This window comes from Rhinatrema bivittatum, chromosome 4 (genome assembly GCF_901001135.1).
Source record: "Rhinatrema bivittatum chromosome 4, aRhiBiv1.1, whole genome shotgun sequence".
NCBI classification, from domain to species: domain Eukaryota; kingdom Metazoa; phylum Chordata; class Amphibia; order Gymnophiona; family Rhinatrematidae; genus Rhinatrema; species Rhinatrema bivittatum.
In genome coordinates, this window is record NC_042618.1 from 294,395,820 (window position 1) to 294,413,734 (window position 17,915).

General features: G+C 46.0%; 1 protein-coding gene across 1 annotated transcript in view; it reads left to right on the forward strand.

Moving 5' to 3' along the window:
* SCG5 (secretogranin V) overlaps nt 1-15,532 on the forward strand; it is a 195,037-nt gene extending 179,505 nt beyond the window's left edge. The window contains exon 6 of the mRNA XM_029600202.1: nt 14,297-15,532. Coding sequence (XP_029456062.1) covers nt 14,297-14,410 — 114 coding nt within the window. The 3' untranslated portion in view covers nt 14,411-15,532. The remainder of the gene's footprint in view (nt 1-14,296) is intronic.
* Nucleotides 15,533-17,915: the final 2,383 nt, after the last annotated feature.

Genomic DNA, 17,915 nt, shown 5'->3' on the forward strand with positions numbered 1-17,915 from the left:
ATTCTTGCTGCAGAAAAAAACTTTATCTTCAATTTTTTCTCCAGGCATCTTTTTCTTCTTCCTGATTCTACATTTTGTTGGAAACTAGCTGCATTGGCCTTTACCATTATTCCATCCCAATTCTCATCCAAAAAACCCAAGATTTTCCATGTCAACAGCAGCTTCTTTAACTGTCATCTTTGGATCTTAGTCTTTTCTGCATGATTTTCAATTTCTATTTGAGAATCTTTTTACCACCATTTTGAATAATACATTACAAAAAAACATGCAAAATAGCGAACATCACTTAGTAATAATAATCATAATCATAATAAAATCACTGTCTATATCAATTTCATCCCATCCTTCTGGTTCCCAAAAATCAATTTAGCATATCAAATGCCTATGTAAAAAAATAAGGATTTAACCATTTTGTAAAAACAAAGATAATCTGATTCATAACTGACTTTAGGGGGAAGAGTATTCCACAGAAAAGAGACTACAACCAAGAATGCCCTATCCTGTGTGTCCACAAACCAAAAACCCATAACTGAGAGAACACTAAGCAATATCATTCCAGATGACCTCAGTGACCTATTAAGGCCAAAGGCATGGCGAGGGTCTCCGGTATCTGCAGGCCAATGCATTTGTGTTATCTCTGTGTCACCCCTACTCCCCCACCATCACCCGGCAGCGCATCACCACATGGCACCACCACATGGGGGGGGGGGGGGGGAGCTCTGCCAGTGCGTCATCACAGGGCGCTACCGCACAGGGCCAGTACTAACTTTTTTTGCAGCCCTGTGCAAACAATTACTTTGCTGGCTCCACCTCATTCTGTGTTTTTGGGGGTTTTTTTAACATTTAATTTGTATTCTTTTTCTAATCTGCACAAGGGTATTAGACACCCTAAGTATGCCCAGCCTTTCCCCCACCATGGCTTCCTCACACACAATTTCAAATTATGCATTTATAATAAAAGATTTTACATGAAAATGACACTCAAAGTACAGTCTTTTGAAATAAACATATTACAGTAACATGTATATTATATTTACATGCACGGCTGTGGTGTCAACCAGAAAACCCTGCATAAAAGCCAAAAAGACACTTAGAACCCATATGGTATTAGGACTATTGTAATGCATTTGGGTGTAGGCTTGGTCCTCACGAAGCCATGAGCAAACTAAATTACAATTACAATATTATAAACTTCCCATTCCAAAACAGCATTAACTGCCAGCACTCAAAAGGTTACAACCCTACCTATGAAAAGGTGACCCTGTAAACATTATACAAGGCTCTAAAACACCAATATACCTTCTATTAGGAAAACAGAACAAACCAAGCTTCTATAGAGCCTTACATAGAAATGACACATTAGCAGAATACTTAACCTCAATCACATATGCAGGGCAGAAACAGATCCTTACCAAATACAGAATAAAGTGACCATAAAGTACAAATGGAAAAGAACAGACAGAGACTGAACTGCAAACCACAATAAGTCAGCCTCCATATGCAGTGCACAAATGGAAAAACAAAAACATCACCATTCTTCAGAAAACATCAAACAATAAAATCACGAGTTAATCTGCACTCAGGCAAGCCAATCCCCATGAGTGGTTTATGTACCTCTACCAGCAGATGGAGACTGAGTAAAAGCTGATGTCATGGACGTATAACTCTGCCCCAACATCAGCCAGCCAGTATTCTCCATCTCCAGTAGATGGTGGTAGATATACATCTCCCTACTGGGGAATGCTTGTAGGGAAAAAAAAGGCAAATTTAAGAAGAAAAGGAATTTGATAGCACCGCTTGCCTCCTGAGATGACACCAGTGGGTCCCTCCCTCAATTGACTGCCTTGAGTCCTATAGCCTTTTCAGGCATGGACTGAAAAAAAAAAACCAGTTAAAGAACGAGGGAGGCTCGGCAGTGAAGGCTTTCGCCCTCTCTCCCTGCTGGTACCGGAAATCCATTTGTGCTCTCAGCCACGGAGGGCCGAGCTCAGGTAAAAATAATAAATAAAGACAAAAGAAGGAGTAGGGAGATTTTATTTTCCCTATCTCATCCTTACCACATAAGTAGCTTGTTCCCTATTTTACAAACTGCCACAGTTTCCTGAAAGCTTTAACACCTCTTAATTCAATGCTTTGAGCAAACCTGCAGGAGGCATATATTTTTCTGCGTAATAAACAGTATGACAAACTGTTGTTCCCTGTACGTACCCGGATCTGTCCAGGACAGCTGGGTTTTGCCTCCCCACTAGCAGATGGAGACAGAACAAGACTTTGCGGACTCTATCCTATACCCCTGAGGTGCCACCTAGTGTCTGCCAGTATTCTTCTGTCTCCAGCAGATGGTGGAGGTGCAAAGCCTAGTGTCTCTTAGTGGTGCTAAGTTAGGGGTAATTTTGTTCTACTTTTCATAGCTTAGTACTGGTTTCTGGTTTATTAGGGGAACTTAGTCAGGGTTCCTTTAAATTTAAAAAAAAAAAAAGTTTTGGCTAGAGAAGGCAAGTAGTGAAGGCGGGGTCTAGCCTCCCAGGGGGGTTGTCAGGTCCTGGTGGGACCATCCCTCTGGTACTTGAGGCTGCAGAGCAGAGGGTTGGGGACCCTACATCTGCCGTGGCCAAGGTTGATGCCGGGGGTCTCGGCTCTGTCACCCTCAGCCAGCCTGACTTCGTCCAGGTAACAAGAAAATTTAAAAAATTTGTGAAACGTTTTGGAAACTTGCCTTGGGGTATAAGGACCTTCCGGCCGGGTGTTCGCTCCGTTTTCGCCATTTTTCGGCCCATTGTTTGACCGGGAAATCACTCCAATCGCCGCGGTTCTTTTTTCGGGCAGCTAAAAATCAAGCCCGGGGATATGCCGCGTGGTGCGGCCTGCTCTGCCTGTGGCAGTGAGTGCGTACGTGGATTTCCCGCGTGGGAGTTTGTACGGCCTGTCTCTCTGGGGGGGAGGGCCCCTCACAGGATTTACATGTCAGGACTCCTGGGGAAGGCTTCAGGCCGCGTCAGGAGCCCCGGAGGCCCGATCGAGGGGAGAAGGACTCTCTCCTTTCCGGCTGAGTGTTGGATCGGAGGCATTATTAAAAACTTTCCAGGACCAGGAAAGAGCAGCGCTGGAGGTGCTGGGAGAGGGGTCCTCTCCCCCTCCGCTCTCCCAGAGGCCGGCTGCTCCTGGTGGGGGCACAGTTCTGGAGGTCCATGCCAGGGATTTCTCGGACGAGGAGGATCCGGAGTCCGAGGGTGGTTCTTCCTCGTTCTCCTCCCAATTTTTTGGCATGCTGCACAAGTTGTTCAAGGCTCGCAAGTCGGAGAAGGGGTCGCGCTCCAAATTGACCTGGGAGACTTCTTTGCGAAAACGCTCCAGGCAGTCTGGGGGCGCGGATGCCCCCAAAGCGAAATGCCCTCTCCGGTCTCGGTCCCAGCTGACTGAGTCTTCTCAGTCGGACTCGGAGGACAATCCAGCGCCCCCGTCGGCCCCAGGCGATGAGCAGGAGCAGGATCCGGATCTTCACCCTCAGCCCTCCAAACTAGGGGGTGTCCCGGCGGTGGAAGGCGATGATCCCAAGGTGGTGCGCCTGTTTCGAAGGGATGAGCTGGGGCCGCTGATACCAGTCATTCTGGAGGAGCTCGCTATTGAAGTCCCGCCTGAGGATTCCAGGGTGGGAGCTATGGACCCCATCATGGTGGGTCTCCGAGGTCCGGCTCATTCCTTTCCCTTTCATTGGTCGGTCTCTGACTTGTTATTCAAGTAATGGGACAATCCAGATCTTGGTTTGAAGGTCGGACGGGCGATGGACAAACTGTATCCGCTCCCGGAGGACGTGTTGGAGCTCATCAGGCTTCCCAAGATTGATTCCGCGGTAGCCGCAGTCACCAAAAGGACCACCATTCCAGTCACAGGGGGCACTGCCTTGAAAGGACCTGCAGGATCGTAAACTGGAACTGCAGCTTAAGAAGATCTTTGAGGTGTCGGCCCTCGGGATCCGGGCAGCTATGTGTAGAAGTTTTGTCCAGAGGGCTTGTCTCCGCTGGGTTCAGGATTGGCAGGCTGAGTCAGACCTGTCTGGCGCAGCAGCGGTTCGAGCTAGTCGGCTGGAAGCGACAGTGGCGTACAGCGCACATGCCCTGTATGATCTCCTGAGGACGTCTGCTCGGACGATGGTTTCAGCGGTGTCCACTTGCAGGCTCCTATGGCTCAGGCACTGGGCACCGGATACGTCTTCTAAAGCGCAGCTGAGTTCCTTGCCATTCAAGGGGAAGCTCCTTTTTGGACAACAGTTGGAGGATATGATTAAGTCTCTGGGTGAGAATAAGGTCCACAGGTTGCCGGAGGATAAACCCCGGTCCAAAAGTTCCTTTCCTCCACGAGCTCAATGCCGGGGGAATCGTTTCCGGTCTTCTCGGTCCACCGGGTCGTCGTTTCGTCAGAGCGCGCCCCGCCAGGCTTCTTGGAACCAGTCCTTTCGGGGCCGTCACCCAGCCAGGGACCTTGCCCCCCAGTCCCATGGGGGCTCCAAGACTGCACAATGAAGTGAGGCCGGCCCTCCCTTCCGTTCCAAGAATCGGGGGACGGTTGTCTCGTTTCCGCGAGGCATGGGCCCAACTGACCTCCGATCAATGGGTCCTTGGCATAATAGAGCATGGTTACGCCTTAGATTTTGTTCGGCCGGTCAAGGACCATTACATAGTGTCCCTGTGCGCATACAGCCTAAAGCACAGGGCAGTGCAAGTCACCCTGCAGCGCTTGCAAGATCTAGGGGCCATAGTTCCAGTGCCCGTAGAGCAGCTAAGGCATGGGCGCTACTCCATCTACTTTGTGGTACCAAAAAAGGACAGGTCTTTTCATCCCATCCTTGATTAGAAATGAGTAAACCACGCTCTGAAGGTATCCCGTTTTCAGATGGAAACGCTTCGCTCGTCATAGCGTCGGTGCACAAGGGGGAGTTCTTGGCTTCACTGGACCTGACGGAGGCGTACTTCCACATCCCCCATCTTCCGGATCATCAGAGGTACCTGCGGTTTGCGATCCTAGGGCGCCACTTTCAGTTCTGCGCCCTCCCGTTCGGTCTTGCGAAGACGCCCAGGGTGTTCACCAAGGTGATGGTGGTGGTTGCGGCTGCCCTGCGATGGGAGGGGGTGCTGGTCCATCCCTATCTGGACGATTGGTTGGTTCGAGCGAAGTCAGAAAGTCTCTGCAGGGACGCGGTGGCACCTGTCCTCTGGATGCTGGACTCCTTAGGATGGGTGGTCAACCCCGAGAAGAGTCATCTGGCCCCCTCTCAGAGTTTGGTGTTCCTGGGGGCTCGTTTCAATACTGTCTTAGGAAAAGTATTTCTGACGGAGGAAAGGATCTCGAAGCTCACGGCACAAGTGGTGGATTTCCAATCTCTCGATCAAGCCACAGCCTGGGATTATTTATAGGTCCTGGGCTCCATGGCCTCGACCATCGACCTCGTGCTGTGGGCGTTTGCACATTTGCGTCCTCTTCACTCAGCTTTGTTATCCCGCTGGAAGCCTCGCTTGCAGCTTTTCCACATGGTCCTGCCCCTGCCGGGGGCGGTGCATTCCAGTCTTCAGTGGTGGCTTTCACCGCACAACTTGCGTCAGGGGATGGACTTGGAGATTCCCTATTGGACCGTAGTGACCACGGATGCCAGCCTGTCCGGCTGGGGAGCGGTTTGTCGAAATACGGCGGTCCAGGGACAATGGACCAGGCAGGAAGCCTCCTGGTCGATCAATCGCTTTGAGACCAGAGCGATTTGCTTAGCGCTCCAGGCCCTCCTCCCGTTGGTGGAGGGCAGATTGGTGAGGGTGCTCTCCGACAATGCGATGACGGTAGCCTACATCAATCGTCAGGGCGGCACCAGGAGCCGTCCAGTGGCGGTGGAAGCCCAGCTCTTGTTCCTCTGGGTGGAGGAGCATCTTTACCAGATAGCGGCATCTCACATTGCCAGCGTGGACAACGTCCAGGCCGATTTCCTCAGTCGCCACCAACTGGATCCCGGGGAGTGGGAACTCTCTGCCTTTCGTCTTCTGTGCGACCGGTGGTCCAGACCGACCATGGATTTGATGGCAACGCACACCAACGCCAAGGCTCCTCGGTTCTTCAGCCGGCGGCGGGAACCAGGGGTGGACGTTCTGGTCCTCCCCTGGCCCAAGGACGTTCTGTTGTATGTGTTTCCCCCATGGCTGTTGGTGGGCAAGGTCCTACGCCGCATCGAGAAGCACGCCGAAAGAGCGATTCTCATGGCCCCGGAGTGGCCGAGGCATCCATGGTTTGCGGATCTTCTGAATCTGGCAGTAGACAGTCCACTGAGGTTTCATCCATCTCCCATGCTGTTGCGGCAGGAGATTCTGTTTCGCAGAGGCAGATCGCTTTTGTCTAGTGGCATGGCTTTTGAAAGGCGCCGGTTGAGGAGTAAGGGTTACTCTGATGCGGTGGTGACCACGCTCTTACGTTCCCATAAAACTTCTACGTCTTTGGCATATGTTCGAGTTTGGGGAGTGTTTGAGTCCTGGTGTATCGACCACCATGTGCAGCCCGCCAGGGCGTCTATTCCGGAAGTTCTGGATTTCTTACAGGCAGGCCTAGCCAAGGGTTTGGCATTCAGTTCGCTGCGGGTGCAGGTGGCGGCTCTGGGCAGTTTTCGTGGGAAGGTGCAGGGGATTGCGCTAGCCTCTCACCCGCACGTGGTTCATTTCTTACGAGGAGCTAAGCATCTTCGTCCTCCGGTCCGGAGTCCTTGCCCTTCGTGGAGGTTGAACTTGTGCTCAAAGCGCTTTGTTCTGCCCCTTTTGAGCCCTTGCGAGGTGCGACCTTGAAGGATCTGACTTTGAAGGCGGTTTTTCTGGTGGTGGTTTCTTCCGCCATGCGGGTATCCGAGCTGCAGGCTCTATTGTGCTGGGAGCCTTTCTATGTCACAGGGGCTACCGGTGCCATTGGCCAGACCCTGTCACATGGCAGGAGCACAAGATGGCGCCGGCCATCCAGTGCTCTTACCATGTGACAGGGTCCGGCCAATGGCACTGATACCCTGTCACATGGTAAGGGCAAAGGGCCATTGGCGCCATTTTGATTAGTGGCAGCCGACGGCCCAGGAGCGGGAGATTGCTCCAGGGACCCCCACTGGACCACCAGGTACCTGTAAAAAGATTTTTTTGGGGGGGGTCGGGAGGGTGGGGGAAGCTAAGGGATTAGTTTTAAAGGGTCGGGTGGGTTTAGGGTTTATTTTTGTGTGCCATTTTTCCCGCCCTCCCCCAAAACTATGAGAACCTCCATGATCAATATCGTGGGGTTTTCATATCGTTTTGGGGGGAGCCCCCCGATTTCTGGCGATTTTGAAAATATCGTCCGATACTTTCAATCGTCCGAAGCCCAATTCACATCCCTAGTATCTTTCCCTGTACCACGTCCACTTTCTTCCTAGGTAAATCTCTCCCTCGCATCCCCCAACTGAAGCATTTACAATTTGTTTTTTTGACTGGCAGGTTTATTCTCTTTCTACAGCTATCACAAAACTGTCTCACACCCTCAGCTATCCTTCATATGGTGGAACTTCTCTTTTCTGTGCACCCTGAATATTTGATTTGTCATCAGATGAAACTTGGCTCATATGCAGTTCTAGAGAATTAGGCAGAGTTTTACTCTTATACTATACTATAGTTCCCACTGGCTAATTAAGGAAAGTTTTATTTTGATGTAATCTACAGATACAGCTTCTTAACTGAAAACAACTTTGTTTATGTAGATTAGAAGCATGGCTTGTTAACTGCAGACATTTTCACTCTGTTGCAGTTACATGGACTCCTTTCCCTCTCTCTGAGCAGTCAGTTAAAAGTATTGCTTGCAAATTAAATAAATTTTCAGTGCTGCAGTTTCCATACACTCAGTTCTATCTCTCTGAGCAGTCAATTCATAGTATCCGGAGGGCACATTAGTGCCACTGGTGATATAACCCTATCCCTCTTGTCAGAGTGGTGCACCCTTGTCAGAGTTGCCGGCAGGGCTTAAAAGGAGTAGCACTGGTGCAGCCCCACCAGAATCAACGACGGTGTTGCTCTGAGGAGGGAGAAGCATTGCAGCCTCACCAGGATCGCTGGAAGGGCATTAAAAGGAGAAGAAGGAATGCTGCAGCTCCTCTGGAATCACTGACAGGGCCTAAGGAGGAGAAGCACCTTGGCCTCATTGGAATCGCCAGTGGGCCTTAGGAGGTGGAGGAGGAGCGCTGCAGCCCTGACCACTGGAAACGTTGAAGGGGCCTTAGGAGGAGAAATGCTGCAGTGTTGCCGGCGATTCTAGCAGGACTTTTGGAGGATGAGGAGTGGAGCAGCCTGCTCTACAGGAAGAACACTAGGCCAGAGCTGGTTTGGCCACAAGAAGAAGATATCCTGCTGGCCACAGGGGCTGAAGAAGAAGACTGCTATTTCTGCTGCTGCTTCAAGAAGTGAGAGAGAGCATATGTGTGGTGAGAGTGTGTGTGTGTGTGCGCGCCTATAGGTGAAAGACAGCGTGTGTGTGAGAGAGATTGAGAGAAAGCATGTATGTGCATGTGTGATGGAAAGCATATTGTATGGAAGAGAGATTGTGTGTGTGTGCGCATGTGTGAGAAAATGAGTGACAGAGTGTATGTGTGTGAGAGACTAAGAAAAAGCATGTGTGTGCATGTGTAATGGAAAGCATATGTGTATGGGAGAGAGAGCGTGTGTATGTGTGTGACAGAGAGCATATGTATGTGTGAAACTGAGAGTGAGCATGTGCATGTGTTTGAGAGAGACTGAGAGCGCGTATCTATGCATGTGGAGAAAGTTTGTATGCAACAGCCCCCCTTCCAATCTGCCTGCTAATCCATATCAGTCTCAGGGCATCTGAAAATCAAAAGTTCCCAGATATGGAAAACAGATTTAAAAAAAAGTCCTGATTAGTTTTAACTATTGATGAAATTTATATTTCTCGACTTTATTGTTTTATGAGGAATGGTAATGGGGGTTTTTTTTTTTCCATTGTTGCATTACTTACAGAATTTGGCTTGTTGCACTTTCCTGAACAATTTTTGCCTGCACATGTCTATTTATATTCTATGGTCTCTTCTGTTTTTGAAGGTCTGTTTGTTTTCTGAATGGGTTACTGAGGTGAGGTATTCTGCTAGAATGTAGTTTCTGTATAGGGATATATAGTAGCTTGGCATGTTCTGTTTTCCTTATAGCGGGTGTATTTGTGCTTTAGGGCCTGTTGTAATATTTGCAGTGTTGCCTTTTCATAGGGAGTACTTGCTGTTTGAATGCTGGCAGTTAGTGCTGTTTTGATATTGAAAGTTTATTGTATTGTAATTCTATTTTCTCCTGGTTTTCTGAAGGCCAAGCCCATGCCGCTTTTTAGCATGACTAATTCCATATGGGTTCTAAGTGTGTGTGTTTCTTTTTTGCATAGTTTTTTGGATGGCACCACAGCAGTGCATGTAAATATAATATACATATTGTAAGTGACATTTTACCTTAGAAGACTGTACTTTGAATATCTTTTTTCATGTAAAATCTGTTATTATAAATGTGTAATTTTTAATTGTGTATATGCAGTGTGTGACAGGTTGGAAGGCAGGCACAAAGCTGTAAGGTTTACCTGAAGTGCCTAATATCCTTGCAGCAGTCTTCAGCATTGCTGCATAAACATCTGTCTCCCAACTCTGGTGTCATGTGTTCTGTGAAGGGTGAGCACGCAATTTTTCACTTGGCCATAGCCGCTAATTTGCCTGGCTACAGCTCTGCAATTCTACACAGTTGAAGTGACCTACATTCCTTCTTTTGCTTTGGAAAAAGGAGAGATTTCACTTGCACAATAGCATTAGCTATGTAATCTTCAGCAACACTAATCCAAATTCAAACAGGGATGCACTCTTACTAGTTTTTGCCTTATTTGTTGAACATGTCCAGCTTCCTTTAGGAGTCTCTATAACCCTTTTTTCCTTCTTTATTTATTTATTTATTTATTTTTAATTTTTATATACCGATGTTCCTGTAAAGAATACATATCGCACCGGTTTACAAGGAACTGAACAGTCGCCTCCAGGGCGGAAATACATTAAAACAGTCGCCTCAAGGCAGAATACATTAACACAAGTATACAGGAAAACTATTAAAAGAGAACTTTCATAAACTCAATTAAATGTAACTGTGAACCATAAATCAGGAACCATAAATCAGGAACATATGTACAGAGGTAGGTATATCGTCTGTCGCTTCACCAGATTTTAGCTTTCAGGGAAAGCTTGAGTGAATAGCCAAGTCTTTAGCTTCTTTTTGAATGTCGGAAGGCATGGTTCTTGGCGGAGGTCCGGTGGGAGCAGGTTCCAAAGATGGGGACCTGCAGTGGACAGAGCTCGTTTCCTCAATGAGATTTTTGTTGGCTGGGTGTGAAGCATGTTCTGGTATGCACTTCTGATCGGTCTATTGGAGACGTGTTGCTGTAGTTGGAAGGATAGGTTGAGGGGGGAGATGTTGTGAAGAGCCTTGTGAATCATCATGAGGGATTTAAATTGTATCCTAAATTTTATGGGCAGCCAGTGAAGATTTTGGAGGATAGGGGTGATGTGATCCCATTTTTTGGTGTTAGTGAGAATTCTGGCTGTCGCGTTCTGGACCATCTGAAGTGGTTTGATGGTGTTGGCTGGCAGGCCCAGGAGGAGTGAGTTGCAATAGTCCAGTTTAGGGAGGATGATAGATTGTAGTACCAAGCGGAAGTCTTGGAAGTGTAGAAGAGGTTTTAATTTTTTTAAGACTTGCAATTTGAAGAAGCAGTCTTTGGTAGTATTGTTTATGAACTTGGTGAAGTTGAGTTGGTTGTCCAGAAGTACACCAAGATCTCTTACTTGTGGTGTGTGGTCGATTGATGTGAAGGAGAGTTGGGTGGAACTAGTTGGGTTGAATAGAGAGCACTTGTCTGGAGCTATTATGAGGATTTCAGTTTTGCTAGTATTTAGCATGAGGTTGAGGCTTGTTAGCATGTTTTTGATTTCCGAAAGGCAGCTGTTCCAGTAAGACCACGTTTTGTGGAGGGATTCCATTATCGGGATGAGGATCTGAATGTCATCCGCGTAAAGGAAGTGTGTTAGCTTGAGGTTAGATAGTAGATGGCAGAGTGGAAGGAGATAAATATTGAATAGTGTTGGTGAAAGGGATGATCCTTGAGGTACCCCCAGCTTTGATCTGATAGGGAGTGATTCTTTGTTGTTAATCCTGACCTTGTATTGTCTGTTTTCAAGGAAAGATTTGAACCAGTTGAGCGCTGAACCTGTTATACCAATATCTGCTAGACGCTGAATGAGGCAGGTATGGTTCACAGTGTCGAACGCTGAGGAGAGGTCCAGTAAGACGAGAATGAAAGGTTGACCATTTTCCAGGTTGATGAGGATGTTATCAGAAAGCGAGGCTAGTAGAGATTCAGTGTTCAGTGACTTTCGAAATCCGAATTGATTGGAGGTTAGAATGTCATTCTCTTCTAGGAATTCGGATAGTTGTCTGTTTACTACCTTCTCCATGATTTTTGCAATCATTGGGAGGTTGGCAATTGGTCTGAAGTTAGCTGGGTCAGTGGGTGGAAGGTTAGGTTTTTTAAGGAGAGGCTTGAGAATAGCAAGCTTGAGTTGGTCAGGGACTTGACCTTGGGAGAGCGAGCAGTTTATGATGTCTGCTATCGGTTTAGCGATGATGTTAGGAATGGAGAACAGTAGATTGGATGGGATGTGGTCAAGTGGGTGGGATGAGGGCTTCATCTTCCTTAGGATGTTTTCAATTTCTAAGGCGGACGTCTGCTCAAGGGAAGCCATCGAAGCTGTAGTTGCTTTGTATTGCATGTGGGTTGGGTGAGAGTGTTGTGTGCTGGTAGTGGGAGGGTGGTTCGGTTGAGGAGAGGGCACCTTGAGAGGAGCGAGGAGGGTGTCTATATTTTTCTCAAAGTAGACCGCCAGTTCGTTGGCTTTGTTGGATGCTTGTGTGTCTGGTATAAGAGGGGTAGTTGGTTTAGTGAGGGCTGACACATAGGAAAACAGAGCTCTAGAGTCGAAGATAAAGTGGTGGATCTTTTTTGAGAAGAATTCTTTCTTGGTTATATTGATGATGTTTCTGTAAGAGTTTAGGCAAGATTTATAAGCCAAGAGGGTAATAGTGGACGGGTTTTTTCGCCACCTGTGTTCCTTACATCTGAGCTCTTGTTTGAGCGACTTCAACTCCGGCGTGAACCAGGGTTTCCTGTTGTCCTTTTCAGGATGGAACAATTTCGTGGTCATGGGGCATACTTGATCAGCCACCTTATTGGTGATGTTGATCCATGAGGTAGGGGCAGTGTTGACGTCTGAGAGGTTTAGTTGAGCTAGTTCTTTGGATAAATGAGAGCTGAGGATTTCTCCAGTACAGGGTTTTCTGATGGCGACTGAGATTGCATGTGTAGTTTGGGGAGGGTGTTCCATGATCTCTAGAGCCGTGGAGATGATTCGGTGGTCCGTCCAAGGGACCTGTAGGCATGATGGATTGTTAACGGACGATATTCCTTCATTTAAGAAAATGAGGTCTAACGTGTGACCTGCCTTGTGGGTGGGTTCGTTGACAATTTGCCTGAACCCCATGTGGCCGAGGGAGGAGAGTAGGGTTTCGCAGTTGGTGGAGCGAGGTAGGACGTCCAAGTGCAGGTTGAAGTCTCCCATGAGGATCGCTGGTTTTCCTGCATTAAGATGTTTGGCGGCTAGTTCAATGATGGGGGATGGGTCTGCCTCGAGAATTCCTGGGGGAGCGTAAATCAATCCGATTAGAAGGTATTTTGATTTGAAGAGGGCAAATTCGAGGTTGGCTGTTGTAATTGTGGCTTGTAGGGTCAGGCCTAATCCTTTTTTGGCAGCTAGGAGCAGCCCTCCTCCGCTTTTTTTGATCCTGGGAATAGAGAGTAGGTCATAAGCCTGGGTAGGTAGCTGATTTAGAAGTACTGTATCTGTAGTTTTTAACCAGGTTTCTGTGATAGCACAGATGTCTGGTTTAGTATCGTTTAGGAGGTCATTGAGGATGTGTGATTTTTTAGAGATGGACTGAGCATTGAATAAAGTCAGTGAGAAAAGTGCCAGGCCTAGTAGTGTGCAAGGTGTTATACAGATGGGGATGATCCTCTGTTGTCGGTTGCGTGAATGTGGGTAGGGCTTAGGGAGTCTCCTCAGACGGTTGTAGAAGATAGGAATGTTGAAGGATCGCATGTTGGCTACTGGAACTACGGGCAGTGCTGCTGCTTCTCTTTATGTTGCAGGTTTCTGAGCCCTCTTGTCCCTTTTTTTCTCTTAATTTCCCGGTTCACTGTTCACTGCTGGCTCACAGAAGGGAGGGGTGAGCGGGCTCTTGCCCCGACTGAGCTGTGCCGACCGCACGAGCCCCTGCAATGGAGGAGGACAGAGACTGAGAAAGGATCCTGGCAGAAAGAGGGACGCCCAGGGAAGCGTCTGTAATTTAAACGCCTGAAAACAGTGCTGGGCTGGGGGTGGGAGCAGTGTCACTCACCACGTGGTCCTGCTGCTTCTCTTTATGTTGCAGGTTTCTGAGCCCTCTTGTCCCTTTTTTTCTCTTAATTTCCCGGTTCACTGTTCACTGCTGGCTCACAGAAGGGAGGGGTGAGCGGGCTCTTTCCCAAGTGAGCAGTCCAATCTCTCCCTTTATTAACAAGTATAGAAAAAATTCACTTAGCTTAATGTTTGAGCTCTTCCTTTTCAGAGTCTTTTGGTCAGATAAGTTCAAAACTCTGTTCTTCTGGAGGGGGCCCCACACCTTGCTACCTTCATCTCTCCCCTTTTCTGCAAAAAGCTTACACCTTTATATACTGTGGCTGATATCCAATCTATGTGGTGATACTGACTCCACCCAATGCCAACTCCTCCCAGCTGAGACTCCCCCAAGGCTAATGAGCAAGGGACACTGGGAAATGTAGTTTGCTATTGCAGCCATCTTGTTTTCTAGCCTATGCAGATCTTAACCAGATCTTGCTTTTCAATGCTGTGGTGTCCATTTTCTATGCAGGCACTAAGACAGCCATTAGTGAATCATCACAGTTACATATCAGTACTCACTGCATATATGCAGCTTTGAGAAGAACCATATTTTATGTAAATTATTTTGAGATGGATCTTTTGATTTTGTAGAATCTATCAACCCTGCTACTGAGTGTGTCAGGGATCTTACTGTCTGTAAGCTTAGTTCTGAAGTATATTTTGTTTTCCCCATTTCCCTCTGTTCCTTCAGATATATTGCTGATCCTTGACTACCTCTGTCATCTTTCTTTGCAGAGTGTGAATCCATACCTGCAGGGACAGAGGCTTGACAGCGTAGTAGCTAAAAAATCAGCCCCTCACTTTTCTGAGGAAGATGAGGAAAAAGATGCAGCAAGAAGAGATGAATGATGGAAACAGAAGAGCATAAAACCTGTCCATGTAACCCCTGGCAAGCATCCCCTGGAGCTTTCTGTTTTTCTTTAGGTCTGCTGTAAGATTTAAACCTTCACAGTGATTTAGCAGTGATTGTGGTGCCACCAGTATAACACTTGAAAGAACGGCAGTGACCACTTTATTTATGTCTGTAATTTTGTATATTCCACTAAGCATGAAAAACTTGTACTGTACAATTCCTGTTAATAAATATATTGGCGTGTTTCTCTCATTGCTGAATAACAATTTTTCTATTTTCGCTGAGGGGGGAGTACAGAAATTGACTGTTTCTCTTTCTCATCCTGCACTGCTGACCTTGGAAGTTTCATTACCTGTTGGTATTACTCTCCCTCTCTTCTTTCTACTGTTATACTATGCACAGTAAATTATCCCGTTTGTACTAATACTTTGTATATGGGGCCCTCTAGAGTCACAGCTAACCACTGATGCATGCCTAAAATACAGGGCACCCCCTTGTTAAAACTGTACTAAATATTGCCACATTTAAATGACCAAACTTCCTTTGTTTCCCCTCTTCCTTAGTAGACAAATCAGCAGCAGTGATGACAGGCCAGCAATCCCAATTTCTAAAGCTGCTCCTCCTTCCCCTCCTATGTTTCCTGACTACAAAGGAAATGCACATCATGAGGCGATACCATATCTGGACTATAGCTTTTGTGATCACCCCCAGAGCCTTTTTTAAAAATCAGCGTTACATTGGCCATCATCATGTATTGTGGTTGTTTTAAATGGTAGATTACAGATAACTAGTACCAAGGAGAGAGGAAGCACATGCTCATTGTTTCGCTACCCTGCTGCCTTACCATTATTATGTCCTTAATACTGTGCCCCAGGGAACTGAGAAAAACCTGAAGAAGAGGAAGCAGATAAGGCAAGTGGCGATAGACAGGAATCTGAGGAGAAAGAGGGCAATAAAAGGAAACCCGGGGAGATTGAGAAATAATTATTTTTATTATAATAATTATTGTATTTGATATTTATATTTTAGGGAGTTATGCTAGATTTTTTATGTATTGTACTTTATTGATATACTGTATGATTACCATATTAAATTATTATATTTTGTTTTTTTGGTAAATCACTGCATTTTTTAAAATTCTTTATTTATAGCTTTTTAAGTTTTACAAATCAAAAGATTCATAACAGAAATCACAGATGTCATGCACAATTGAAAAGAAACAAAGATAACAAAATAAAGAAGAGAATACCATGTTGTATATGACTTCTTAAGAAAACAGTCAATGATTCTAATTCTGATTCAGGCTGAAGAAGGGAGAATTTTTATAGAATTACAGTCTAGAGAAAAGGTACAAGATTTTATGCGGCATGATACACCTACTAATTCCTAATTTCATGGCTCTGGGGATGACGTGGGCTGTTTTTTAAGATTAATAAACCCTGCCAATTATTCTGGTGAAAAGAAAATATTACATTCATCTCTTTTTTTCACTAAACACTTACAAGGGAAACGCAACAGGAAGGTATATCCTAAAGTTATTACTTCTTGACGAAGATTTAGAAATTGTTTCCGTCTTTGCTGCGTTGCCAAAGCTAAGTCTGGAAATATCTTTACATTAGAATCATAGTACATGATAGGATATTTCCTAAAGTAAGTTTTCATTTTTTTATCTACTTCATAATTTGTAACCAAGGAAATTGACAAAGTTCCCTTATCAATGACCACTAGTTCTGAATTTTCTAGAAAATTTGTCAGATTACCTTGAAAGGGAACATTTGACACATTATTCCTAGAAATAGGCAAAAAATAACAGGTATTTACTATAGTCATATCCATATCAGAAAATCCTAAAACCTCAACAAAAAATATCTTAAGTGTAACATATGGAGTCTCTCCTACTATACGAGGAAAATTCAAAAGACGCAAATTTAAACTTTTCAAATTATTTTCGAGTGACTCCATACGTCTGTCCAATCTCAAATGATCTTTAGCAACCACAGCTTTGAATTCTTTCATCTTTTCTTCTTCCTTTTCCAATAAAGTAACCCTCCTATTTGTCTCAGTCAATTTAAGATCCATGGCAGATAACTCTTGAAGTTGCTTAACTTTGGCTTGGTTTAATGTTTGATAGGCATTTTTCATCTCCAATCTAAACCCTACTACCAAATCCCAAAGTCCTTGTAGGGTCACAACAGCAGGACTAAGGAGGGAAGGAGGGGGGTCGCCTCCAAGACCACCGGTATCACTGCTCTCTCCCTTACCTGCTTCAACGCACGGTGGAAGATCTGCAGTGATTCCTCCGGCTGGTTGTACCGGCATCAGCAGTTCTCCCGCAGCTACCTCCACTCTTCCTGCGAGTTCCGCGGTGCTGTTCACAGTCGTTGGTGAGATCATCCTCAACCTCCAGGCCAGTACTCCCTTCCAACATGGGGGCGTCCCAGGAAGCAGAAACATATCCCGGGTCAGCTCCACCATCTCCTCCGTCGTCCCTCTGTGCTGGCGGCCTCCTTTGATCGGGAATCAGCAACGCTTCCTCTAAGAGCACAAGAGGCTCTCCCTCGCTTCTTCGCTCAACAGGATCCTCAGCTCCTGGACGGGTAGGTGCAGACAAAAAACAAACAATTTCTTGCTGAATAGGTGAGGGTAGCGGTTCCATCGGAAATACCCTCACCTTTCCTTTACGTTTAGGTGGCATAATTGCGCGCTCTCGAAAAATAGTAAGAAATTTTTCCGCTCAGGTCTTCAAAATGTCTCGTTCATGCCACCATCTTAACCGGAAGCCTACCGTTTCTATCCCTGCATTTTTTTTTAAATATTCTGCTTTTTTGGCACTTTAAAGCGGATTACATTCATATACTTTTGCTTGAAGAAGATGATATATAAGTGGAAAGAGCAATACAAGGCAGGGGGAAATGCCTAATGCATGAGGAAGAGATTAAGAGGAATCTTTGTTGGGGATAGGAGGAGACAGGAATTTAAGGGGAATGGGAGTTAGTAAAGGTATTCTAGATACAGGAGATGAACTTGGAAGAATCAGGAGAAAGAGGTGAAGAAAATACAGAAGTGAACAGGGGGGATGATGATACATTTTCTTCACCCCTCCTTTTTAAAAGTCTAGATCCACCTTTAAATAAACACCTGCAACCCTTGGCCTTTGCAGGGGGTCCCTTTTGGGTGCTTCAAGTTTGGGAAAAACTGACTGCAGAACCAGATCAGGAGTCATTCAGTGGGGATTAGTTTCTGCTATAAAGCCTAAGAGGAATTCACACCATTCAAAGTAATAGTCCACAACTAGAGTTTTTGTTCCAAAACAAGAAAACATATTTTATTTAGAGTCTTCCACATGAAAATCTAGTAAAAGTTAGAAAAATATCAGCATGCCCATTCACAAATTCAGGAAAAATAAAGCGCAGCTTCTCTGACACTCCCAGTAGTTCAAAAAATAGTTACTTTTTTGTGTCTCTTAAGTACAGTCCCAATGAAGATATTTCCCTCTTGATT